The 27,919-nt window shown below is 46.5% G+C and overlaps 1 protein-coding gene across 8 annotated transcripts in view; it reads right to left on the reverse strand.

Moving 5' to 3' along the window:
- LOC149339478 (uncharacterized) overlaps positions 1 to 27,919 on the reverse strand; it is a 156,815-nt gene that overhangs the window by 20,211 nt on the left and 108,685 nt on the right. For 7 of the 8 annotated variants that reach the window (XM_089548261.1, XM_089548258.1, XM_089548263.1 and 4 more), the window contains 11 exons: positions 26,633 to 26,986; positions 22,848 to 23,196; positions 20,626 to 20,798; positions 18,576 to 18,909; positions 15,697 to 16,068; positions 14,419 to 14,595; positions 14,278 to 14,311; positions 13,480 to 13,649; positions 11,936 to 11,991; positions 10,209 to 10,479; positions 7,720 to 7,877 (listed from right to left, as the gene is read on the reverse strand). In XM_089548261.1, the coding sequence (XP_089404387.1) occupies positions 7,720 to 7,877; positions 10,209 to 10,479; positions 11,936 to 11,991; positions 13,480 to 13,649; positions 14,278 to 14,311; positions 14,419 to 14,595; positions 15,697 to 16,068; positions 18,576 to 18,909; positions 20,626 to 20,798; positions 22,848 to 23,196; positions 26,633 to 26,986 (2,448 nt within the window). The remainder of the gene's footprint in view (positions 1 to 7,719; positions 7,878 to 10,208; positions 10,480 to 11,935; positions 11,992 to 13,479; positions 13,650 to 14,277; positions 14,312 to 14,418; positions 14,596 to 15,696; positions 16,069 to 18,575; positions 18,910 to 20,625; positions 20,799 to 22,847; positions 23,197 to 26,632; positions 26,987 to 27,919) is intronic. The other variant, XM_089548265.1, reaches the window with a different exon arrangement.

A 27,919-nucleotide genomic window follows, 5' to 3' on the forward strand; every position in this document is an offset into this window, starting at 1 on the left:
CATCTTTTGTTCACGGCGACGCAGTCTCCAGAGGCGCCCCCACACCAGCGTCCGTTGCGTCTTCTCCGAAAACCAGCGCCTTTGGTCAACGCAGCCCGATGGCACCTGCCTGGCTCGCCTGTCACCTCTGGCTGGGCCTCAAATGACAACAGCGCCCGTGTACTGTGCGAGGTCAGTGCCCGGTAAAGAGACCCAGGTGGTCGACATTATCCGGAGCTCTGTACTACTCCGTTCCTCATAACCTGAGTCGTTTTGGGGCTCTGAACCCCATAAAAACACACAAAACAAATTTTCCTACCGGAGTGGCGAGTGTCCCTTCCCCTTGGAAGTCGCACGGAAGTAAGCCCTTGCACGTGTGCGCGCCTCTGTATTTGTGCTTCGGTGTTTTTAGTGGCCGTTTGTCAACGAAGCTGAGAACAACCAAGACAGTGGACGAGAAAACTACGAGCGGCGAGCAGTGTGCGTGCGGTTGCTCGACTGTGCGGATGCGCGAGCAAGATGGAGCGAGGTGTATGAAGCTGCGAGCGTGCATTTATCTTGTAAATAAGTTTTCGTTGTATGTATAGACATCTTTTGTTTTCAACGTGCGCGTTCAACCGTTTTTCCAATCAATGTGTGTGACGAGTGTGCACCGAGAGCGTGTAATGAAGCACAGAAATGAATTTATCACCCGTGTAATCACGCAATTCGCCCAGAAAAATCCGTGGAGTCTACAGTTGCTGTTCAAGGAAGACTGACTGAGTGACTGTAGTTGCGTGTTTGTGACCATATTGGGCTGTGTGCTGGTCATCAATCCGGGTGAGTCGAGAACCCGTATGCAGCAATACTGAGCACTCTTCTCCACGAAGTGACAGTATATTTTTGGATTTTTTATTAATTTTAATTGTTTCTTCGTTGATAAACTGCAATGTATCTCTCCTAGCCACACTTTAATTTGCTGTTTGTAATTTTTATTTCATGTGTGTATTTCACTTATTTTTTATTTATATATAAATAAATAAATTCATACCGCAAATAGTGCCTTTTTGCTACGAACATGCCCCCCCCCCCCCCCCCCCCCTCCGGCGCCAACAACCAATGGGGCCCCCCCCTGCAAAAAATTCTGCGGACGCCCTTGTCTAGGAGTTGAACTGAGTTTCACAAACTGTGCTGTGCAACTACAGCTGACTGTCATTCTGTTCAACCTCAGTTGGAAAGCTGAAATGCCGTTTAATTGAACCGCAGTTCAATTAAACTGCCCGTGTAATAGGCACAACCTGCTGCAGTACTCAAATCTTGCTGTTGACATGTGAAATGAATTAATAAAAGACATTAATTTACATTACAAATCTTCGGCATATTTGACCTATTGGTGCTTTTTCCTACAAGCAAATGTGAGGCAAGTAATGTTGAAAAAAAAAAGGATATTTCAACCTAGCACCTACCACAAAAACATACAAACAACACATATGCATGAATATAGAAATAAGGGCAAGCATTCTTTTCATTTTCCCCCGCTGCGGTGGCTCAGTGCTCGGCTGCTGGCCCGAAAGACGCGGGTTTGATCCCCTTTTACCCCAGAACCCCAGGTGGTCTAAATTTCCGGAGTCCTTCACTACAGCGTCTCTCATAGCCCGAGTTGCTTTGGGACGTTAAACCCCAATAAGCCAACCAATAAACCAATAAACCAATCTTTTCGTTTTCCTACAAACAACACGCTACCCCAGCTACAAGTATCACTACTGTGCTGCATTAATTTCCTCAGTTACCACCAGTGCTCTCATGCTTTTGCATAAACACCTTGTCTGCAGAACATGCATCCTTCACGGTGTGCTAACACTGTCTCTCAGAAGCTGTTTCAGGACTTTTATGAGCTACATAAAGAAAAAGTGGCTTGAAACCACCTTCCAGCACTAAAAAGAAAGGCAGTAGTTTCCAAGTGTGGGTGAATATTCTAGCCTCTTCATACTAGCCCTAATTGGCACATCTAACATTTCAGATGAACAGGACCGAACAGCTCTTCGCTGTACTCAGTTTCATACACACCAGGCAATGCAGCCTCCGGTAGTAGTGTGCCTGGCGAACCATATCGCTATGCCATGTTATCATTCATTCCTCTCGAAGCCATGGTGAGTGTTTGGATGAAAACAAAGAGTGGCATAAAACGAAGAGCAAGCATTGAAAATGACGGTCGAAGCTGTGAGGCGCTCAGTGTTCGGGCCATCTGGCTATAATTCTCTCTCAGTGTGCCCTACCTTTTTGGTGTGGATGGAGTCTGAGCGATTTGCCCTACCAGCAACATGTAATACCACCACATGTCATTCTTACACGTCGACGTCTCGATGAGTAGCAAGACGAAAATGTGGCATGAGGTGAAATGAAGTGCAGGAGGTTGCCAGTCACGGTATTTCATATTTGTTGAACCGAAATATGCCTGTGTTCGCTCTGGTTGTATGGCGAGCTATTTCTGGGGCGGGCTTAGCTAGTGCGAACAAGTGTGCCAGCTTTGGCAACGTTGCCTGCTACGTATGAAACAGAATACAGCGAAGTGACATCAATGGTTGCTACTGAAGAAGACACGGCACACCGTATCGCTGGCAGGCTACAACAAGAGAGCTTGAAAAACCGAAGACGCACTGCAACTCAAGCAACAATACGAGTCGGACTATCCCCTCTGCACTCCCTTGTGATGCCTGAAGACAGAGCACCGGCTATGGGAAGACTGCTCTTGGCTATGGGAAGACTGACTACGCTTGTTGCTACGCTGCCGCCGAGTGATTCAGTTCTTTGCAGGCGCAAGTCAGCCCGAATGAAGAGTTCCGTTTCGAAGACGTCCTCATTGTTTTCCTGTTCGCCGGACTGCAGTCACGACTACGCGACAATATGCAGCATTTACAACACATAGCCCACTTAGCCCTAGTGTATCAATTTAGGTGCACTGAAACCTTGAGATGGGACCGAACACTGTCACAAACCAAAGGCGTGACAATAGCCTCATTTACATGAACCCGACAGCGGCAAGTCAATTCAGGGGATCGAGTTGAGCAAGGTCAGCCCAACTCTGTGCGTTTACATGAACTTGGTTTTAGCGAGTCGAGACCGGTTCAACTGCAGCGACACGAAGCGTCGAGCAGCGCAGCGGGAGAGGGCAGTGGCAGCCTCCAAGATTGCGGCACGACACCGCTGTCTTGCAGGTGTGACGGCGCAAGCAAAAAACAGGTTCGCATCTATCATCTCCCCTCTCTCTAACCAGACTCTTCGACTCGATCTGATTTACATGCCATCTGCCATTGGGGTTGTGCGAGTCAACCCACCCCCTGCAGCGGAGTTGACTGGACTCGCTCCCTCAACTCCCGGACCCGACTCTGCCGTGTTTACATGAACCCAGTAACCGGTTTTTAACTCAACTCAACCCCGTCATGTAAACGCCGCTAATGAAACCACCCCATGAGACAGTGTGTGGCCTGCACTGCAACTCAGAGCAGTTGCGCAGGCTGGCTTCAACACTAATGTTTCTGTCATAACATCTTTTTCTTGACCCCTGCTGCATAGCGATAAACAGTTTCTTGATTATAATAGACGAAAATTGTGAAGAATGAAAGCAGTCATCGCAAAACTGCACTCGTGCTGCAGCTTCACCCACCCCTCTATCCTCCGAAAGCCCTGTTTTCGTGCGCAGTGCATCTCTTATCGTAATGATCAGAAGTAACAGGAGTGCTGATGTCTGCTCACTTTCTTGGCAGGAGTGTTTGCAGCCAGCCATTGACTGCGTTGTAGTATGACACAGTGATGTGCTGCACGTGCATGGCAGCAGTGCTGCTGCAGTTCTCAATGGCTGTCAATGTACGGGTTTTTATAGCCTAGCATAACCACGCATGTGCTTCTGCCACATGCTGACAGTCAATTTTACAAGGAAAGAACAGTTTAACTGTTGAATAAGGCATCGAGCAAATTCACTAGAAGGCATGAGTGTCTCCCTAGCCAGTCATACCAGCCCATAGCTTTTGCTACCTTGCACAAAACTGGCGTCAGCCATGTTTTCAGAGTTTATCGATTCCCGAAGGTAAGCAAAGGACTGGAAGGATCACATCAGTGATGTGCTGGAGGGTCGCAAGAGGACAACAATGACAGTGAAACCAAAACTTCAGACGGATGCATCTTCTGCGCTGCTTAAATGGTGCTCAAAGCGATAGACCTGCTAAGGTGGCTCATGAGCTCGCAAAATGAGCGAGATGAAATTCAACTATAGGAGCACTCAAACGATGCGGGCGTCATGCGCCATAAAAAAAAAAAATTGTTAGTCTATACACGCAAGTTGGTACCGCTGATGATAATTGTAATAGTGCGCCCTTTACCCAGCTTGCTTTCTCATCCACCTGGCTGGTCACTCTCTGCACAAGCGGTAGACAGCACAAAATCAACTTCTGGTAACCTCCAGAGCAAGCATCGTATTGGAATATAAAACCAAAGAGGAGCTGGCAGCAGGAGGCATCATTTTACTGCCTTTGATCTCCATCTGCCTCTGACTGCTGGCTTGCAATTGCATCATTACGTGTTTACCACTTCCAGCTACATGCACACCACGATGCCATTGTGCAAGGAACTACCTAAACACTGCGGGAGCAGGGCAGGATGGGGTGAGGTGTTCGTCTACTTATACTTGGAGTCACTTTTTTTTGGTCAACGAGGGCTGCGAGTTGCGATAAACTTATAGTCGGACTCGAGTTACATGCGGCAATACGTGATAAAGTCGATCCTGACGATTTCGAACTCAAAGGAGATTGCAAAATAGTTCAATATATCGATATTTTGATGTATAAAACATGGCAACAGATCAGCTAATCCGTAATGCTAGCGGTGCGCTTCCTGCATTGATGTGCTGCCCATCGGCATACTGGCAGCACACCGCTTGCTGAGTGTTGTTAGGCCTAGCTCATTTCGCATTGAAGTTGCAACGGACTGTGCTGTGGGAGAAGCCACCACCGATCACACTATAAATGCAATAATGTCTAAATTAAAATCAGGGTAAAGTAGATTTCTGCACTGCCTTCAGCAGCAAAGCAGGCCAAGCGAGAGCCGCAGCATGCCTTCGGTCAGCTAGGCTGGCTTCATCGCATGACAACCGGCGCACGGAACACCAGCTTCCCCGCATGACAGCAGCGTCGCATTGAAATTGAGCAGCACGCCAGACTGAACGCCACGCTCGAACACACCCCACGTTAAATTCGTCCCGCTGTTTTACAGCACTAGTGCTGCCAGCAGATGCCCAAGGACAAGCTGGCGACCCGGCGCCTTGTGCGAACAGTGTGATCTTTGGAGTGCTGTTAAGAGAAGCGCCACTAGCAGGGGCACTGCATGTAGTTCGCCGCATCGAACGTTCCATAGAAAGGAGTTCAAGAAACGCAAACACTGCTAAAATTTTGTACAGGATATTCAAGGAGATATCTTAACAGTTCAATATAAGCAGGGTTAGACTTTTCAGTTTCAATCAAACAAAAAAAAAAAGAGAAGAACAATAAAAGTATGTAGACTTAGTTTTCAAAATTCAGTTTTAACTGAAAAAGAACAGTATTCTTGGGATGCAAATCATAGCTAGTTGGCAAATTACATTCGGTCGAAGTTGAAAATTAACTAAGTAGATAAGCCAGGGGTGTGATAAGACAGTGTTGCTGTTGGATAAGCCACGTAGCTGTGCGATTTGAGGAATTTCTCTGCTTGTTTACACTCCTCTGAAAACTAGGAAGCACCACCTCATCGCCACCTGCTAGCTAAGCACTGTTTGCTCATTATCACCCTCCGCTTACAGCAGTTAGTCAGTTAAGAAGGTTTATCAAGTGCAAACAGGACGCTGATGCAAAACCGTGCATGGTTGTCATGAAAAATACCATGTTCAAGCTACCACAACTATTGAACCACAATTCCATCGCTGCCATCAACACGCAGAACAAGTGATGCCCCGCCCTCTCGCTCAGCCAAGTGCAACAACCCAAAGAAAACTTGTCAGCCTGGCTTCAGAAGTAAATTTCACTTGCATTCTTGACTGCCGGCTGTCTCATTAAACATGCATTACTTTTTTAATGATGAAAGCAATTCCTTCTACCGGCATACCTCCAAGTGTAAAATTATGCTAATTACTGGCAAATGAACTGCTCATGCCGAGAAAAATGATGAGATACACTCTAAGTGATTTTTGACAACACAGAATTGAAGCATAAAATTTTAAAAATCAGTAATTCATTCGCTGAAAATATTAAACAAAAAAAAACAAACAAAACTTGCATTTTAAAATAAACAGCGAAAAAAGTCTGACAACTTTTTGAAAAATAAAAACTGAAAAGTCCAATCCCTACATATAAGCACTAATACGACATATGTATTGAGTTTTGATATATCCACGTATTTCTTAGTTTTTGATGCATGTGCATCACCGAATCGTTAAACGTTACTTTGTGTGAGTATGTACTGGCACTTATTCTTGTTCATGGGGTATTTGTGTGCAGCGGGAGAGGAGTGGGGCGGGAAACTGTTGATGCTCCGAGTATCTTAGAGGATATATGTGTTGGCTCATACAACAGCATGTGCACACTGCAAAATATGCCAGAACCGTGAAAAAGAACATTTGCCGCTCAAATCTCTCACACAGAGCAATTAAAAGTTTTAATTTTTTTTTAAAAGAAATTAACGTATCCTGATGTGGAACACTTTGCTAGCTTTTTTTTTTTTTGCTTCACCTGATAACATTCGGTTAATTCAAGAATTTTCTCTGGTCAATCACTGGGGCTTTACTGTACCTCGCCTACATTATGGAAGGAAGGAGGCTTAGTTCAAAAAAAGTTCCGCAGACCATGACCACTCCTCAAGCACGTTTGTTCACAGAAGGATGTGCAGTAACAATATCAGCCCTGCCATCTAAGGTGGCTTCCATCAGTTCCAACTTCCCTTCATTCAGGCAAAGTTTCTACCAAAACTGAGTTCGATTCAATGAGGTTCCACTGTGAGAACAAGATGGCAGAGGTTGTCTGGTGAGCAAAAACAAGTTTTAAAAAATAAACCTGCAAGTTGCAGCGCGTTTGGAAGCTTAGTCATGCATAAATGACTCCATGGAATGCATGGAGTGCATTTTTCTACACTTCTATGGTGTAGAAAAATGAAGTGCAAGAAAGTGAACTTTGAAATGAAGTGCATCTGCACTTTCAGTCACCGTTATACATGGTGTCTATAGGATGTGCGATGGCGCCACATGAGAGTAAAAAAAGTCTGCAACTGTTTTTTGCTGAGAAAATGACTGAAAACCTTCACCTTCTTTTGTCGGTTTCTAAGCGAGCACTCCATTACTAAGCTTCAGCTCTTGAATTTGAGTTGATATTTAAGCTCGTTTCACTACTAACAAGTGGTCACAAGCTAACTCGCGTTCAGTTTGAGAACCAATTTCCCGATTTGCACACGCCTGACAATTTCCGAGCAACTAATACTGCATGAACTCTGCGATTCAATTTCTACGCGTTGCTTTCCAGAGCAAAAGCTGCCAGCCCACATATTGAAGTCACCCCTTCGGCAGAACCACGTTGAAGAGAGACGAAAAATGTGGTCAAACCACCCTGAAAGTGTCCAATTTCAGTGACGCACACATCTGCAATTCTGGTTCACCAACACAGGCATGCGCAGAGAAAGCGGCTCAACCCTGAAACTTCATAAAAAAAAAAAAAATGCAAAGGTTTAAAAATACAGCGCATCACTTACCCCATCCTCCTTGGACACTGCCGACTCAAGATTAAGTTCTGATGCCTGCTTCTTGACCATACCAGTCTTTGAGACCATGATCTCACAGTGTCGGCAGAATCGCTGCCTCCCGTCCACCAAGTACTCTGCTTCCTCCACCGACGTCACGTGCTTGTGATCTGCACACGGGGCACAAGCACAGCAATCAGTATGCCTCACCTCGAATGACCAAAAATGACAGCGGTTAAGTGATTCAAGATGTGTGCTGCCAATTAAAGGTATACAATTGTGAAAATAAAGTTGATGATGATGGAATCGAACAAAGCTTCAGAAAACCTGGATAGTTCACGTCAAATTCTTTAATTTGTGCAAGCTTTCGGGGGTGTCAGGACCAGAACTGCTTCATAATGGTAAGGGTACCTGCGGCTTCTTTAAGGGAGGACACTGGTCTTGAAAAAAAAATTTTTATTAATGAAGTCACAGTTACGAAATCTTCAGGGAATATGTATTTTTGTGTGCTAATTCTAAATGTGTCATTTAATTTCATGCAAAATAATTCCTTGAGCACTTATGCACTTTTTATGCTAATATTTTGCGGAGAGTTTTGAAGAAAATTTGCTGCGGGAAACTTGCTGAAATGTATGCCATTGGGTTCTCTTGACACCAAGGAATACAATAAGGGTGAAATTGTCTTCCTGCCTATCATAGAACTTGAGTTACAGGGTTTTGAAGTTGTCGCTTCAGAAATGAGAAGGAAAGTGTGTATTCATGTTTCTGAAGTGGCAGCTTCAGTATCCTATTACTCCAGTTCTATGATAGCCAGGATGATAATTTTACCCTTATTGTATTTTTTGGTGTCAAGAGAACCCAATGGCATACATTTCAGCGAGTTTCCTGGAGCAAATTTTCTTCAAAACTCTCCGCAAAATACTTGCATAAAAGGTGCATAAGTGCTCAAGGAATTGTTTTACATGAAATTAAATTACATATCTAGAATCAGCGCACAAAAATGCATGTGCCCTGAAAATTTCATAGCTATGACTAAATTAATAAAATTTTCTTTTCAAGACCAGTGTCCCCCCTTAAGTGTACGATGCAATAGCACTGGAGCTTCATCGCATGTGACATTGCTCGCAAGGAGACTTCACGCACAAACTGTGAACAGCACACGACAAGCGTAGGCTTTCGGTCCGCTGGAAGAATGGAAACACGATGCGAACAGAAGCGAGGAAAGCGCGCACTGACGCCGGAATGGAAGAGACACAGCCACACGGCAGTCATCATTCCAAACGGCGGGCTCGGCTGGCTGGTTGATATGCAGGCCAATCGCCACCGCCGCCGCTGCCGCAGGCTGACGGCAGAGCACCAAAAACAAAACTACGGTATTTACATGATTGTAAGTCAACCTATTTTTTTAAATTTCAAAATTCGAAGTGGGAAGTTGACTAGCAATCGAATCCAAAGTATGGCACCATAAATAAACGAGAGACAAACTATAGATATTAGGGATGCTACAGCGTCGTTGCAATTTTATGTTTGCTCTACAGCTTTACCTAGTAGGATTCGGCTGTTTGCCGCAACGGATTTTTCAATTTTTTTTTTTTTACTTTTAACTGTGCACTCAGAGCTTATGGGAGTGTAGATAGTTGATGAAAGGGCCGCTGTTCCAATCACGGCGGCACCGCCACTCAGAACGGCAGCACTTCCGGGGGTGCTAGTAGCTGATGGAAGAGCCGACGCGGTTCCAAAGTCGAGAGGTACGAGCAACAATGTAGCATGCAGTTCAGGCTCGAGGACGAGTACCTGGATGACTTCTTATCAAGCACACCATATCTAGACACAGCGCCCCTTTGGCATCCCGTCCGTATCAACCAATGACAGCCCTGGGACGTCCGAACTAATGAGCTTCTGACACCATAGACTTGTGTGGATGTTCAGCGGTGGCCCAGCGGCAATACAAATTAACCGAATTTTTGAATTAATGGGGGTCAAATTAACAAGGTCTTACTGTGCTGAACTTAAGGAAGGATATATGTCTTACTAAAGTGGACTCTTGTCGATTTGAACTGTCTTAAAAAGACTGCCATCAAGTTGAACTCATGGTCCGTTTCGAGTTTGAATTCTCCGAAGTGCAATGAATCCTCTAAGGTAATTAATTTCTCAAAGCAAAAATAAAACTGCTACCTGCAATTCACAATTGCTCTTGCCAGAATCGAAGAGCATGTCTACATGGAAAACCATCAAAATGTCTCCCCCGTTGGTGGGTAAATAAAGTTTATTGCCGCATTCAAACTACTCTTCTCTGGCGTGCGCTTGAGAAATTTTTTAGGCCAGCATTTACATGATCACTTTACTCGCACAATTATCATAACGATATGACAACCATTATTTGACAACGTACATCAGGACCCCTATTACAAGCTGCACTGCATGCAGCAAACACAGCTCCAATTCACATCATCGGAGATTGATAATCGAACCCTCCCCTTACTGTTTGCACTGCAACTCACTGTGTTTGTAGAGTCCCAGCTTCTGGCTGGGTGGGGTGGTGGTCCGCTCGATGATGTCGTAGGAAGATGGAGGCTCCACCTGCAGCAGCTTGGCAAGGGAGCAGAGCAACCCCTGGATGTCGCCAGCCGCCTCCGAGGTCAGTGTCAGCGTCACTGACACGTTGCCCGACTCACGGAGGGGAACCGGTGGCGGTCCGCCGCCAAACGCCCCTGGCAGCCCCCGCCCACGGCACAGCCCCAACCGTTCACCCGGGAAAGCATTCTCCTTGTCCTGCAACAAAACAGCGCAGCATTGCAGCAATCCGGAGCTGAGAAACAGCAAGTTACTGTATTTACTCGCGTAATTCGCACACACGCATAACTGGCGGCTGCTGCAGTCGTCCGAACCAAGCTCTGTGCCGCTTTCGGACGTAGACTGACACGTTGGCGGCCATTTCTTTTTTTTCTTTAGAAGCAGTCTCATCCTCCCGAAGCCAGTGTATGTTCCCCTCGCTTACGCGTTGTTTTTCCAGCATGGAGAAACTGCGCGCTCGACACGGGCTTTTTGGTGTTTGGGCAGTGGAGCTTCCTCATAAGGCTTCACCACACTTTTGAATTTTTGCCCTTTTTTTTTTTGCTTACAGAGGCGAAGCTACTGACCCTGTCATCTAATTCAGGCATTTATTCCAGTCCCTCAAACTCCAAATTAATAAGGTTTAACTAGCCATAATGTTATTTTTAGTTGTCAGTCATGTGTCATTTTATGGATTTCACGTTGATTGACCGCGTTATAGGTGGGATACTGCGCTGTGCAAGGCCCGAACGACAAAGACGACGAAAAAGAAAGAGTGCAGAACTAGCAACATGAATGACCGTGGCGAGAGCTCTGTCGGCGTTAGCTTTCCTAGCTGCGGTGTCACTAAAACCAACTTCGAAGCAGGCGATACCTTATTGTTTACACCCTTTAACAATTGAAATTACATCAGAGGTGAACCACCAGTTATTTTAGGTACTGCAGTGAGAAAACCGGCATTGTGAAGCGCTTTGATAAGTGTTCACTTAGAAGAGCACTGCCATTTTTTTGCATTGACGATCTTGGCAGGGTTATGCAAAGATTGCCAAGACAAACGTTACTTTTGCGCAGCATACCTTCCCTTCCTTTTATTAAGGCGAAAGCCTTTAATGCCTCATACTGTCGTTAGCAGACGCGTCGGCAGCCGTGTCAGCAGAAGTGTCGACAGACGCGTCGGCAGATTCGTCCGCCTTTCGGCGTCACTGCTTAAAAGGCTCAAGGTTCCAGCATGAATAAAGGCGCATCTAGTGAATGCATGGGCTTCATAAATAAAATAAAAGGAGTAAAGTCAAGAAAAAGGTAAACAAAAAATAAAAATAAGAAAATAAACAAAAATGAAAACAGAATAAAAATAAGATGTGAAAATAAAAATAAAAACAATAAAATTAAGAAAAGGCCTAAACAAATAAACAAAATATGAAAAATAAAAAAAGTAAATAAAAACAAACAGTGGCCAGGAAATGCTTTCGCCTTGCAGCACTTTAGAGAGCCAAACTGCCCCCTGAATTTTTTTTTTATCCGCCAGCTCACTAGTCCCTTTTCGATTTTTTTTGTTGGCGGTGTTTTTTTCGATCTATAAAAAGCATCACATCTTTGGGCACCTCAAGGCCTCTCTTTGATGCTACCACTGCCCACCAACATTTCCTAACCAAATGCACTCAAATAGCACACGCACCTTCTCGTCCATCAGGATTTTCAAGGGAGCAGGGGGTGGTTGCGGAGGAGGTATGGCTGAAAAAGAGGAAAAGGCCGAGTCAGAAAACAGAGCCCGCAGAGTCACAAGTGGCACCAGTCAACGGCTTTTACAGAGTCACTTCAGGGCTTTTAGCAGGATATATCTTGGGGCCTTACGTAAACCCAGAGCTAAACATATCTTTGGATTTCACAGCCACTACTTTTGCTGCAATCATTCAGTTCCACTGCATACACTGCCCAAAATTTGAAGGCATCAGATGTTGAATTTGATGGCAAGAAAAAAAAAAATCTCTGCCTCTCCCGTAACCGAGAGTAGAGTAAGCATGAAATGTTTATGGGCCTAATGTCATCTCGGTGGACACCCGAACCGAAGTGTATCGTGGCATTTATGTGCTTTTTGCACGCGTTATTAGAAATCGGAAATTATCATTCCGTGCATTATCAAACGCACACCGACTGATATCTTGATAAACATTGAGAAGGCACTGGCAGCAGTTATTTTTTGTGACTCCTTTGGAGGCCAACCGGCGCTTGCATGCCGGTCGCGTAGGAGGGCTTAGAGAGTCTCGTTAAATCTTGTACGGTGCCCGGATGTTCTCGTTTCAGAGCCCGGATGACTGGAATTCAGTGCCCGGATGAGTGGATTTCAGAGCCCGGATGACGGCTCTCGGTCTCGGCGTGACGTCACCACACTGCCGACAACGGGGGCTAAAAGCATTTCATGCTTAAAAAGGAAATCCCAATGGTCATTACGGGCGTCATGAACACATCAGGGTGGCTTTTAAATTGATTGGTATTTATGTGGCAAAGCAAACACTGCAGGCCGTGAGGCATGCCACAGCGGAAAACATACCAGAGAACATGTCAACAATGCGAGAAACGCAAGCTTTGTTTCTTTCCTCACATGATTGTTCATTCTGTCCACACCGAGCCCATTCAAGCTACAAAGAAGAGAGCATGGCATAGCTTGACAGAGCCACAAGTGGCTTGGGGACACCTGCATGCTGCCAACATCTGGCAGCCAGAAAGACAAACGTTCCTCAGCAGCTGTCATGTCCTTTATGGCACTGGTTTTTACAAGAAGCACTACAGAGCAAGGGTTCTTGATATTTTTAGCCTCAGGGAAACGCACCAATTTTCAAGAACTGCTAAGGTACCTAGTGTTCCTTGGATTCAATTCCTTCCCGCCTAACATGCATGCCAAAAGAGAGCATGGCCCCTCAAAACATGTCCAAATTAGAATATTAATGACAGGCTGAAACAATCTGCCATAAGCAATTACAGTGTGATCAGTCACAATACAAAGTGGACAAAAGAAAGGCGGTTAAGTAAGGCATACATGGATTAAGCTGCCCAGGGGACCGATACAGCTTCCCACTAAGGAAATAAAGGGTGGGTACCTTGTAGTCCATCAGGGTATCACTCAATCATCAATTCCTCCTTTTAATGCAGTACTGCCTCACAATTCGCATTCACAAACACCAATTACGGCCACATATGTGTGCGTGCAAATGCATCTCCCACCTTTTACAGGAATGGGCGCGACAATGGGCACCGTGGGCGAAGGGAGGGATCTGGCAGAGTCGTTGCTGTCCTCGTCGATGAGTTGCAGGCCGCGGAACCGGAAGGGAGCCTCGAACATGGCACACTCTGGAGACGAGGCGCCCACGATTGTGTCGGGACTGTCTGCCTCACTGAAATGCCCAGAAGCACACAAAGTGAAATCCAGCTACAGCAAAAACACATTTTTTTAGAGTGGGCGGAAAAAAATAAGAATAACGTGCCCTGCCAGCACACACGAACGAAGGAGAAGCACGGAGACATTCACGTTGTTCATGGCATCAGAACTGAACATTCCCTCATCCTGAGTCATTAATCGCCAGCATTCAAGTACTACCCCATAGTGGCGACAGCATTAGTTGTAATTCTCCTACGCTCGAAAATGCATTCTGCGGTTCGCGAGCATCGACTTTCGTATTGCATGGTGCCTGCCAAAAAACTTTAGTGGCTACAGACTTGCAACTTCTACCAAGTTGCGTTATCACCAGTGGTACAAGAGTTTTCAAATCTGAATTTAGCATCAAGAAGATGAATAACTGGGTCAGAAGACTCCTGAATGTCTAGGTGTAGAACTCCTATATATGCAACACAGAAGCCAAAAAGTGGCTTCTGGGGCTGCAGTTCGTGCATTGCAAAAAAGAACAAACATAACAAAGATACCCCCCTCCCCCCTAAGTAAATAAAAGAGTCCTTCACTGGGAAAAAAGAGAAAAAAAAATTTACTGCATTTCACCCCGTGAAAACTGAAAAGTTGTGACCTACCGGCACCTATTGGAGTCCGCACCACCGGAAGTTACTGGAAGAGAGCAAGAAGGTCAAGGTTATTGCAAAGTCGGCTTCGGTCCCAAACTGGGATACGCTCCCCCTCGGGGCAGAGGGGGGCAAACCTAGGCTCTCACTCACCTCTGGTATGCATGGAGAACTCCTGGTTGTAGAAGCCCCTGAGTGGGGTCGGGGAGGGAGTGACGGCAGAGGAAGGGGCCGAGGGAGGAGGGGGCCGATCACCAAAGGGGCACACCGAGTACGGGTCCGGCTGGCCCGGCAGGAACGCTCGGCCATAGCTGCCCTTTAGCACGGGCTCTGCACAACAACGGGCAGAGCACGTTCCATCAAAGTGGCAGAGCAGTGCCCAGGGAAACCTCTACAAAGGAATTACCGCTGGTGGTCAAGAAACTGGACAACAGAAATCCACCCTTGCCACCAGCAATGAGCAACCTGAGCAACAGCTTCGATGCTTCAACACAGCGAACTTAGAGATGGATAAAGTCAAAGCTCGTTAACTTTAATTGCATCAATTCCAATTTCTGGATAATTTGACCAGTACGATTGGGTCAATCAGTGCTCCGTAGAACTCAATGTATCATAACTCCTAATTACCACATTCACTGGATTCTAATGCACACCTTTTTTCAGGAAAAAAAAAATCACTGGAAAATGGTATGCAAGTTCGATCCAAGATGAAAAATAAAACTTCACCAGCAACACCCTATTGTCGTCAACATCACAAAATTGGAGGGGGCACTTAAGCTACTGGTATGATGCAATAGCTTCAGTGGGTTAACGCCCATATACGCTGAACTGGTCATTCTCGATTCACATTCATAGATCCCTGACAGTCCTCATACCACTCCTGGCATAGTGGTGTAGCAGTTAAGCGATGCGCCACTACCCTGCAATGGCAGGTGCTACCACCAGTCGGGCTTGTGCAACCCAGGTTTCTTTTCCCAAGGAACCGAAATGGCTTTATAAAAACATGAAGTCAACAGTTAGCAAGTGTGGAATTCCAGTTGCTGCACATGTTATACAAAACACCCCGCGCGGTACAAAGAGCATAAAGCAAGAAAATACGAACAAAACTGCTTCTCATCCTGCGACAGTGCCATTGAAACTCCAAGTGGTTGAGAGCCAGTCACATGGATGGATCTGGTAACAAGACAGATGTCTTCTGACATGTGCCAACATTTCTAGGCATGCCCAACAGACTCTTTTGGTTTTCACTTCCATTTGACAGAGCCCAAACTAGAAGCCTGCACCTCGCAGCACCAGGTCCCATCGCCGTATGCGTTCAAGTGGGAGATTTTCCCCCTGCATGTTCTTGCTCTGCGGCTACAAGACAACACGCTGGGAGCAGCTGACCAGTCCAGGGAGATGGAGAGGAGGAAGGAGCATGAGAGCACTCACCGCGAAGGTTGAGGTCCCCTCGGCCGAGGGCGGCGCCCACATTGAAGTTGGGCCGGATGTGCGGCTCGAGGATGCGCACGGGTGGCAAGGCCCGCAGGCGTCCCATCAGGGCCTCCAGGTACACCTCGTAGTCCTCGTCGGCGCGCGAACCCTTGCGCGGCCGCTTGGCCCTGGCGGCCCCGCCCCCTCCGCCAGAGGAGGGTGGGGGGCGGGGCCCGTCGAGGCCTGCCCCCGCGGCCTCCGAGGCGGGGGCCGACGGGGGTGGCCGCGCCTTCTTTGGGCGCTTGCGCTGCTGCTGCCGCCGCAGGGCCAGGTCCTCGGCCGACGGAGGAGGGGGCGTTGGCTCGCGCTCTAGCTGGGCCCGCCGGATGTCTGCATGCACCACCACCCACCACCACGAGACGTGTCTCATTGTATAGCAGAAGCTGTTTATAGGATTTTTCCATGCAAGACCATGCTTGCCCTCCTGTCACATGGTTCACGAACGCAACACAAGGAGGCACCACCAACTCGTTTTGTGCGGCACCAACAGGTGGCACTGTGAAGCATTGGCGACGATATGCCAGGGTGAATCGGAAGGCACTTACGTAAGCCACACGCAACAAGGCACTGAGCGAAAACAGTTCAAACTTTTCAGTCCTTATAGGTGATAGACCGCATCATCATCATTGAGAATGGAACCGTGATGGAGATGTCTCGGAAGCGCACACGTAGGAACATGCAGCTCCATATCATACATCCGCCAACTAGTTTACTTTAAAGGGGTTTAACGTCCCAAACCAACTAAGGATAAGAGGGGCGCTGTGGCGAAGGGCTCCCGAAATTTCGACCACGTGGGGTTCTTTAATGTGCACTGACATCGCACAGTACATGGGCCTCTAGAATTTCTCCTCCATCGAAATTCGACTGCCAAGGGATCGAACCCGCATCTTTCGGGCCAGCAGCCAAGTGCCATAACCACTGAGCTACAGCCGCGACTTCACACATGTGCCAGCTAAGCAACCCACCCGCCGGCCTGCCCATTTGTCCAAACATTCATCCATCATCAACAAAAGCACGCGGTCAACTGGTTTCATGCCACCGGTGTTTAGCAACGTTCGCTTCAAAAAGTGTTTGCTGTATCACAGCGCGATCCAACTATTTTGTGATAGTCAACAGGGCCAGCCAATTGTGGCGAGATAAAGCAAACATGCTGAACACCGACCGGCCCTGAAGCCAAGGAGTTGTGCATCTTCACACACTTCTATGCCGTAATGGACGAAATTTTCAATTTGGAATACAGTCGATGACCGAAAAACATGCTTGACTATTCGGACTTTTTCGCGGCACCGCGACATGGCCCATAGAGCCAATGTGTAAGAGCGCTTGAAATTTCGGACGCACCGCAACTGACCACTCGATTTTTCGGACCTCGTTCGCACTCGCCGCCAGTACCCAAGCCGCCCGTAATATGTACAGTGGAACCTCATTAATTCAGACTGCAGGAGATATCGAAAACTTGATCAAACAAAACGAAATTCAAGCTCAAAGGGAGCCTCTTGCGACACTGAAATTCTGCGCGAGTCGGCACATTGCGCTCGCGTGTTTTCGAATTTGTACTGTCCTTAAATGTCTTCCGCCGCACGAACTTGAACCGTAGTCTGAGTTCACACCGCTGTTCACATCGGCATCAGTATCGCCAGCTCCAGCCTTTCGTGGCGTGTTAGCATGCGTGTTAGCGCGTTCGCCGTGATAGTGGCTTTCGCGTGCTGCCGCCGAGCTTCACAGTTTTAGCGCGATGGGCAAGCACCTTAAGCTACACGGCTGGGAGTTAGCTCTCGAACGCGGTCGGTAAGCGTGTGGCGGGCGGGAAATTCGACGTGGCCGAGAAGTGCGTCCGATGATGGTGCAACCAAAAGAGAAACACAAGCTGCAAAAAGCGCGCTTTCCGAGGCAAGCCGTGCGAGTTTCCTGAACTGGAAGAAGAGCTGCTCCTCTATGTGATGGAATTTCGGAACAACGGCTACGCGTTGACAGCGGACATGCTGCGCGGCTTCTTTTGGCATGAGCGTGCACCAGAGCGCAGCACCAGCTCAGGAGTCTTAATACTTCGCGAGTGACGATTGAACATAGAATAAATGTCGCTCATTCCTGGTTGGTGTGAGCCGCCGCGGTGGCTCAGTGGCTACGGTGCTCGGCTGCTGACCCGAAATACGCGGGTTCGATCCTGGCTGCGGCGGCTAGAATTTCTTTGGAGGAGAAATTCTAGAGGCCCGTGTACTGTGCGATGTCAGTGCACGTTAAAGAACCCCAGGTGGTCGAAATTTCCGGAGCCCTCCACTACGGCGTCTCTCATAGCCTTAGTCGCTTTGGGACGTTAAACCCCATAAACCAAACCAAACCATTTCCTGCTTGGTGTGTTTTTACTTAAAAAAATTTTTTTTCACACATCGCGTGTATGGGCCACAACCCAAAAATTGGCCCTCGAATCTGGAAAAAAAAAAAGTGTGGCCCTTATACGCATTTATACGGTATTTCGCGCGGCGAAATATAGTCATGAGGAGCTTTAGAATGTGTGCAATACAATTGGCCGCTTTCTCTGGCATAGTGGTAATAAGTTCGTGATTTTTTCGGTGAAATTTGATTTTCCGGACTGCCCGATTTTTCGGTCATTTTCGCGGTCCCTAGAGAGTCCGAAAAATCGGTCATCGACTGTAGTTTGCAATTTGACTGTCTGGTAACAGCCACCCTATGTCCCATGTCCAAGGATGTTAGTTCCGAGACTGAGTGCTATATTCTTAGTGTGCGCTGCAATGTTCAAATCACAAATAGGTGTTCATTATAAATGGGGGTGTTATAAATAAGTTAGCTCGACTGCAGTACCAGACTGATTTACATACCCAAATAAGTCAGTTTGCGGCCTTTGGTTTCCTCAGGCTTGTCACCTTCTGCAGGAGTTGCCGTTGCCGTTGTCGTTCCTCCCGTAGGTTGGCTATTGGCCACAGAAACAGTTGGCTGTGAGGACAGCGCTTCCGATGAAGCGGCTGTAGAGGCTGGAAGTGCTTCACTGCTGTCTGCCGTATCTGCTGGTGTGGGCATTGCTTGATCTGATGATGCAGAAAGCTGCTCGCTCAATGGGCTTGAAGGATGCGATGCTGGCTGTGGTATGGCCTGCACTGCCTCTGAAGGGCCATTCTCAGATTTCCTACAAACTGGCTGGACAGCAGGAGCAACCTGAGAACGGAGGGTGCGCAAGAATGACACGACAGCCCTGAGGACACATATTGCAACAACTGAATAAAGCACAAATGAGACAGATCAGAGTGAACACGAAAACAGTTACTGCTGGAAAAGAAATAAGGGCCTGGTTCGTACCACTTCTATCGCACTGTTGAACTGAAGCTCAGCTGTGCTAGTGCTTCATTGTGCTAAACTAATATCCTATCATCTTGCCACTTATTTTTCAGTTGTTCTATGTGCCTGGTAGCACGGCAGACAAATGCAGCTGGGTGTTACCCGCAGTCTATTGATGTGTGCAACTCTAAACACCTTGATATTTAGTGCAGATCACTGTAAAATAAAATCTACTACAATCCAATCCTGCTACAAGAAAATTCACGGGACACGCGAAAAATTTCGTTGAAGTGGAAGCTCCGTTGTCATGATATCGAGCCAGAACACTATAGTCAACGAAAAAATTTCTTTTCCTAAAATCTGTCAGCCTTGGTTTTTCGCCGTTTTGAAATCTGTGCCACGGAGCAGTTTTCTTGGTACTCCAGAAATCTCACACTATGGACGTATTTACATAGTCGACACACCCGCCACGCTTGGTATCGAAACAAATTTTCCTGCACGTGTTATAAAAATGCCCTTACTTTCCTCTTGCCGGAATTCGTACCAAGCCTGCATTGCCTCCAGGCAGTGCGGAATATGTGCTCGCATCCCTGCGTTAATTAGGGCTCAAATGCAGCTTGAAGTCGATGCTTCAGCAGATGTGCCCGACATGCGGGTTGCTCTGACTTTTCGACGATGACTTGCGATGCACGGCACAAACATGCCATCACACTGCCATTCATACAGCAGTGCCTGTATTAACGTCAGTGCCCCGGTGCACTGGACAGGAAAAAAAATTAATAAAACGCTATCATAATACTTCCCTGCAGTACAAAAAGCAAGACTAGAGTGCACCCTGGCCAGCGTCCGGCTTCTTGCAACGACGTGCCAGTGGCTGTCACGCCGGCCGACAGCGGATCGTTGCAAGGTGTTTGCTTGGTGTCGCTAGGCCTAACATGCTTTGCAATGATGCCTTATCAATGACGCCTCAGAGAAAGTGATTTGGAACTAGCCACCGCTTATCATAAAATGACTAACATTTTCACCAGTTTCCGCCGACAGAACTAACATCCATTATGCCTTCATCAGTGCAGCGAGCAAAAAAGCCGTAAGCCGCCTTGCACCAACGGCCGCCATTCACAATCGCGGAGTCCGAGCCGTCAGCAAAACCGTCGCAGGCAGTCATGCGCCACATCGCGCATTTAGGTGTACATGTCTGCACATTAATTCCGATTCAGCAGGGAATGTCGGCTGCGCTATTGAAAGTGCAAGTTGTCTTTTGCAGCTGTTCTCGGTGAAGCCTAACGAGACATGAGATACAAGCAACCCTGGGAATTTTACGCCATACTCAACTGGGGCAACTGAGAATTTTATGGCATACTGAGCCATATTGAAAAAAAGGAAAAAGAAAAATATTGTAGAGTCTGAACCTATAGACAGTCTGCAAAGCACTAAATTTCAAAATTTAAGCGTACAGCGCACGGACTATATACCAAAAATTAGGCTAGTTCTTATTTGGCATCTATTACTATTATCACGCATGCTGTGTGTGACAACCTGGATTACTCCAATGCCACTTTGCTCAAGCAACAGTGGAACTGCCAACAGAGTACATACCTCAGGAAGATCTCCAGCAAGGGGCTTGTGCGTTTCGGCAGAGGGACAGTTCTGCAGCAGCTGCTTAAGAAGCACATTCTGCTTGCCTCCAGCGGGCCCCTCAGGGTCTTCAGCAGAACTCTCACAGGCTTTCACAATGCTGTCCTCAACTGCACCTGCTGCTGATTGGGTCTCTGCACAGATAAACGGAGGGGAAAAGAAAGTAATGCCACCTGGGCTCAAATACACTGCTTGAAGTAAGTGGGTAACGCGAACAGGCTCACATGCTCATGCAAGTAATCCTAGCATGTCAAGTAAAGCGTGGGCAAAGTGGTGGGAAGAAAGGCATGGTAGGTACATTGCACAGCACAGCAAATTAGAAAAGCTCAAACAGGTACTGCAACGTAGAATGTAGGACTCATTATATGTTTGCATAGTGTGAGAAAGGACAATGCCTCAAAGTACAGTCAGAGCGGCTAAATTTGAAAAAAAAAATTTACAAGGTGCTCCAGAAATGCATAGCTTCAGGTTGATGGCAGTGGAACACGAAAGCAATTTTCACCAAAGGTTATGAGGTGAAAAATGTAACAGGCTGCTATGCTGGTGGTTGGTTGGGGGCTCGGTTTCTTAACTGATACTCAGCCAATGAGGCAAAAATAATAATAATAATAATAATGTCATGTCATGTGAGTTTCCAACGTTTCTGAGTGAAAAACAAAACAAGGAATGACATCAGGACCAAATGAACATGATTACAAATGATGCTATGAACACTGTTTCTCACTTATTTTTAAACTCTCTTGAAGTTGGGTGCTACAGTATGGCTTCAGGTATGCATGAAACTAAACAGTTAGCCGACAGTGCAACCAAAGAAAGGAAAAAGAAATAAAAAAATAGCATGGGGTGGAAAAAAAACCAACCACAGTTCTGCCACATGCGTCCAAGGTGCAATACAGACTGGTAGCAGCCTCTTTCACCCCTGAGTGAGTGTAAACAAATTTCTTTCAATCTTTATTTTCAATAATCAAATCAATCTTCCATTCTGGACGTAAATGAATAACTTGCTTGCAAGCACCCATATCTCAAATTCTTTTGTACTGGTCAACACAATACACGAGGAACCTTTTGTACCACAATACTAGGGTAAAAAGGAAAAGTGTAGTAACCTTTTAATCTTTCTCAGCTTTCTGAATAACTTTTTTTTTCTTTTTACTACCCAGCCATCTATCTGAATTAGTGCAGACTTCCCTATGTCACCGAAAGCAGTTGTAATCTACTGTCGTGGTTCAGCGGTTATGGAATCCAGCTGCTGAGAAAGGGTACAATCCCAAACACAACAGCCACATTTCAGTTTAGGTGAAATGCAGAAAGGTGTGTGCTTGCGTGACCGCACTACTGCATGTTACCCCACAACAGGTTGAAACCACCACAATGTGGCGTGTGCCTTTAGTGAGTGTTCCTTTCACTGCTCTTGTATGACAAATTAATATCAGAGGACGTAGAAGCTGCAAGAACATCTGCACTCAGTCTCAAAATCTCCGTGCACAGCAGCCAAGCACAAGAGTGGTGTAGGCTGATCACAAATTAATATCAGAGGATATAGAAGCTGCAAGAACATCTGCACTCAGTCTCAAAATCTTCGTGCAAAGCAGCCAAGCACAAGAGTGGTGTAGGCTGATCACAAATTAATATCAGAGGATATAGAAGCTGCAAGAACATCTGCACTCAGTCTCAAAATCTTCGTGCAAAGCAGCCAAGCACAAGAGTGGTGTAGGCTGATCACAAATTAATATCAGAGGATATAGAAGCTGCAAGAACATCTGCACTCAGTCTCAAAATCTCCGTGCACAGCAGCCAAGCACAAGAGTGGTGTAGGCTGATCACAAATTAATATCAGAAGATATAGAAGCTGCAAGAACATCTGCACTCAGTCTCAAAATCTTCGTGCAAAGCAGCCAAGCACAAGAGTGGTGTAGGCTGATCACGAAAGTGAACGCATCTACGCGTGCGCAGCGACTGTCCTCGGCCTAGTCCGCACTCGTGCAAGCGATGCTGGTTAGAATTGTCGCCGGAGTCATTTTTATTGCATGACTGACTGTCTGATAGCAGCCCCTTACGCCCCCCTAAAGCCCGTGCTTGCGTGACCGCACTACTGCATGTCACCCCACAGCAGGTTCAAATCACCGCAATGTAACTTCAGCAAGCAAAAAGCGCACCCACTGAGTGCTGAGCTGTTGTCCTACCTGAAACCGTCACAGGTTCAACTTTGATCGTGGACGCAGGTGGCACAGAGACGGCAGTGGCAACCGCTGTCGTCGTCAGACTGGCCGCCACCGTGGCGGCGACGGTGTCGGTGATCGACGCTGCCGTGACGAGGGGACTCGCCAAGAGGGTGGTGACAGGAGGGGTCGCAGCGAGAGGAGGGTGGTTCAGTGTCTGTTCGGAAGGAGGGACATCATCGCAAGAGGGGTTACTTTCGTCACAGGCCGAGGCCTCGTCAGCCGCAGCTGGCTGCTGGTCGGCACTCTTCACCTCCTCCTCCTCCTCTTCCGGAGGAAGGACCTCTTCCGCATTGCCATCATCTTCCGACTCCTGCTCTCAGCATGGCCCGAGAGGAAATGTGAGGGAGGAAGGCAAAAAAAACCAAGGGGTGCCGGAGGAAGACGGGAGGACAGAGGAAGGACCGGGGAGGGGGGGGGGGGGGGGGGGGGATCGAAAGGAGAACGAAGGAAGAGGAAAGAAAAAAAAAGAAAGAAAAAGACATGCTCGTCACCACCACACATGCAACAACCAGTACACAAGGCATATATATAAATATCTCAACTGGTGAGGCAAGAAAGTGCAACCAATCCCCCAGTGCCTCACTGATAAGAAACTTGGGAGTAAACTCCCGACAGTTATGCACACAAACACCGTCACAAACATACGTAGATGAGCTGTCCCCAACAGAGCAGGTGGGGACTGAGCAGGCAAAAGAAGAGATACAGAGAGAGAGAGAGAGAGCAAAATAAAAAATACTGAAATAAAGCATGCTTCCCAAACTAGCATTAAACTGTATGTTACGGAATATTGGCTAATTTAAAGGGGCTCTGAAAGGGGCTCTCAATAAAGGTGTGGTGTGCCTGGGATGTTAAAAGATGCTACATTACGAATATTCTCCAGCAAGAACTTTTTTTAATGCATTTTGTAGGAGCTCAGTTACCTGCAGTCAAAATTTGGATTTCAGCGTCATTGCACCTTTCCCTATTGGTGGAAAAGGGGGGGACCTACTGGAGCGATGCGACTGTCTGGCTGCAGCCATAGCAGCTGCGTGACATTTGGAAAAACCTAACCAATAGCACCCTCTCTACCGGCACATGCAGGAGCCTGAGACGGACGAGAGTGCGAGCATGAAAAAGTTGCTGGAAAGGTTTCGCTAACTTTTGCGCACGACTGTGGGTTTTCTGCTGCGTGTAGAAGTGTATTATATGGCTCAGCTGTTCATGACGACACAATGTGGTGACTGAGCGAGTTTATGTACTCTCCTCAGGATGTGTTTGAGAGCCCCTTTAAAAGAACGACAAGCTAAAATAAATCCCTCACATAAGCCACAAGCTGAATGTACATAAAAACAGCTGTAAAATGATGCCATCATCCAGCTACAATAAGCTGCATTAACAGGAATAGAATGACACATTACTCGTGGATGCCATGGTTAGTGCCATGGATCAAGGTAATGACGAAGTATAAAATTTAATACATAAAATGCATAAATGAGCAAGGTCTGACTGCCATTTGTATGCGGCAACATATCTAGGTCTCTTTGTGTGGCACAAAAACTGCTGCCTCAGTAAATAATTAAGGTTAATTAGAGTCTGATGTTCTCCCACATTTCCCAAGCAGCTGCTGCGACACATGCTACCTAACACATCTTCTCTATTCACCGGCACTATGAAGTAGCTGATTAAGCAGCTGCAACTGCAGTGTGCACAGCTTGTCACAGGTATTTTAAATTGCATGCAAGAGGCTTGTTCCTGATTTTGGGAGAATATGCTCAGTGAGCTTTCTCAGGCTCTTCTTCAAAAGAGACTTAAGCAACAGAGCTTTTAAAACGGCGTGGCATGGAGAGTTATTAAAAGAAAATTTTAAAGGAAGTTCCGATGTCGACATCCCCGTCATCAGCAGAATCAACGGGTAATTCGAGAACAGTATCATACATATCCAACATCCGCTATGGAACGCTGAACTTCTAAGTAGCGAAGTAGTTGTAAACGTCAAGCTTTCACCTTCTTAACATTAACAGCATTAACAGCATTAACATTAACAAGCATTAACAGTGAACAGTTCAGCAGCTATGGCGAAACCAGTGCTTGCCAAAAGGTGGCGAAAAAAGAGGCGTCGCATGAAGCCCGGAAAAATGGCAATAAACTGCTAGTAGTTCACAGGACCTTGCTAGCATACCACCACCACCAAGTTGACAACATTCAGGCTGAGAGAGGCAGGCTAGGCACACAGCAGACTCTATGAAAACTGCACTCATACATACCAATTTATCCCCACCTCATGCAGCAGCTGACAAGTGCTGAAATCATGCATTCCAGTCTACACAGTTTGCACAGTCGATCGTCATCTCTTACCACACAGAAAAAAAAAGAAAGAAATCGTAATATAATGCAACTATGATAAAAACACACAAATTAAACAGCATAATAAAAGAAAACACATTTTGTGAAAAAAAAAAAAGTCCAGCTCAAAACTACCCGGTTACAAGCGCAAAATGCCACAATTACCATGCAATTAAGAAGATACATACATATACACAAGAGAACGCAATGTGTCACACGGCATATGCTGATAGAGTATGGTGTGGCACTTCAAGGTGGAGAGACACCACATTTTTCGTTCAGTGTATATTTTTTTTTCTTTGAAATGATGCGTGAGTCACTGGTATGCATAAATCACCCCGTGGAATTTGCCTGCACTCGTTAAATAATTTATAGATCAATTTTTCTAAGAAGTTGTTTCGAGATAACTTTCAGGTCCCACAAGTCATACAAAACTGTAAAATCGCTACTAGGTCATTTTAATTGAATCCACTCTTACTCTGGCCTTCTTCAACAGCCAAAATGACAATAAATCAACCAACAGCTATTACAGTGCACTTCTGATGTTTCACGTGACCTCGATGTTGTCTCAACTCATTAGGGACGTCAAAGCCACAGTTTGGCTGTTGAAATCGAAACTGAAGCAGCATGAAAAAATTAACTGAGTTATACATTTACCAGGCTTTGGTGAGTTCCACATTATGATCAATGCTTACTGATGTCTTCAACATCACTTCCACTGCATTTCCACCTGTGTGTTGGTGCCTCGGGAAGGGGGGCTGCTAAAAAAGGCGATCAAGGCAGCATGCCCTAGACTCACACTCTCACCTAAAAAAGCCATTCATGCTTTTCCCTCGCACATATCAGGTATGACTTTGCTTTGGCCTGGCCTTGGCAGTGAAATCTTCTTTGGAGCGGCACGGTGGCGTCTCCTCGCCACTCACACCTTTCGCAGCTGCACACGGTGATGCTGTCGCACCTATCTTCCCAAGCCTGTCTAGTGCACACCCGCGTGAATGCCGGTGCATGCTGGTAAAATATTTGACTAAAGTTCTTTTCGGATAAACCTGGGTAATACCATATTTACTTGTACAATTTGCATACTTTCTTCTTGTGCAGAAGTATCAATGGGCATGTAAGACCATCGGCTGGTTCCTTTAGCAGCTTATTTTCTTTATCTCGTGAACTTTGAAATACTTAGAAAATATTCGAGGTTTTCCAATACTGCTACATATTCGCTTCGAAGCCCAAATCGAATACCACATTACTTGTTTTGATATTTGAAATGTGCGAATATTTGCACAATCCTAGGTGTGATGCTTGGGGCAAAATAAATGCAGTGTTTCACGAATTCTGCCTGGGCACTCACCAATGTAAACTCTGCTGCCATGTGAAGCAAGAAGTGCCTTAGGTTGAAGAAGCCGAAAATATGTCGAGCTTCTTACCTGTTTCAGGCTGGAAATGAGGCAGGGCGAGGGCGCTGCACGCGCCTCTTGCTTAACCACAACAGTTGCCGACAGCTGCTGTGATGATGGCAGTGGCGGCGGGGTGGGTGGCATGGTGGGTGGGGCCAATACCTCCTCCTTGACGGCCACCACTTCTGGTGTTCGCGACCACCGCAGGGGGGCAGCAGAGGCACTGCTGTGGGGGGTGCACACTGCACTGCTAACGGAGGGTGGTGGCGTCGGAGGCACCGAGTGCATCCGCAGCACCAGAGGAGGAGTGGTGGCCACAGGTGGCACTGGCTCGGTTTTCAACGTCAAGGGTTCGCAGCTAACCAGGGGTGGTGACGGCGAGAGCTGCTCAAAGAAAAAAAAAAAGTGCAAGAGAAAAATAGATGCAAGGGTTACATCTTCCCTTCATCGTTCTCGCTTTAATGGCCTGATAGTGATGGACTGCATAGTTATACAAAAATACCGAACAATAACAACACTAGTTCTGTAATGTTGCTTTAATAGGCAGACAGTTCTCCATTTCTGTCCAAGTGGGTTTTATGATTATATAAATGCAAGCCATTAAGGTAACGATTAGCTCAACTGTACATTAAGTGCATGGCACCTTTACGACGCCCGAGTTCGAAATGCTTCCAAGCATGCCAATATGTGGCGCTACATTAATGCAATTAACTTTTGTTTCATTTCCCAAAATATTGGTTTGGTTTTGGTTTTACGGGGGTTTAACGTGCAAAAGCAACACAGGCTATGAGGGATGCCGTAGTGAAGGGCTCAGGAAATTTCGACCACCTGGGATTCCTGCATGTACTGACATCGCACAGTACACGAGCCTCTAGAATTTCACCTCCATCGAAAGTCGACCGCCGCGGCATTTCTCACAATATTAAACACCATCTCAAGAGGCCTGAAACTTGCATGCTTGTTAATCACGACAGTGCAAAAAATGAACACAAAATAACATATAAATGCATGAGCCTGAGCATTCTATCATAAACAGCACACCGTCATCATTTCCCTGAACCGTGGTTTGTGCCTAGAGCCGTTCTTATAGCAACAGCAGCAGGATACAACTGAAATCCACAGCAGTTGGCAATGACAGCCCATACCTTGCAGGGTTTTGTATTAATCCGCTAATCAATCAAAGCAGCAAACGAAATTAACATTCCAGTGTTTCACTATAATGACCAAGTCAAAGACATCCAATTTCTTACACTTATAATTTTGTCTTGTGTTTAGGCTTTTTTTGTTTCTGCCACAAGAAAGTCCTTGAAAGAACAC

This window comes from Amblyomma mixtum, chromosome 6, assembly GCF_055824585.1.
Source record: "Amblyomma mixtum isolate Tamu chromosome 6, ASM5582458v1, whole genome shotgun sequence".
Lineage (NCBI taxonomy): Eukaryota > Metazoa > Arthropoda > Arachnida > Ixodida > Ixodidae > Amblyomma > Amblyomma mixtum.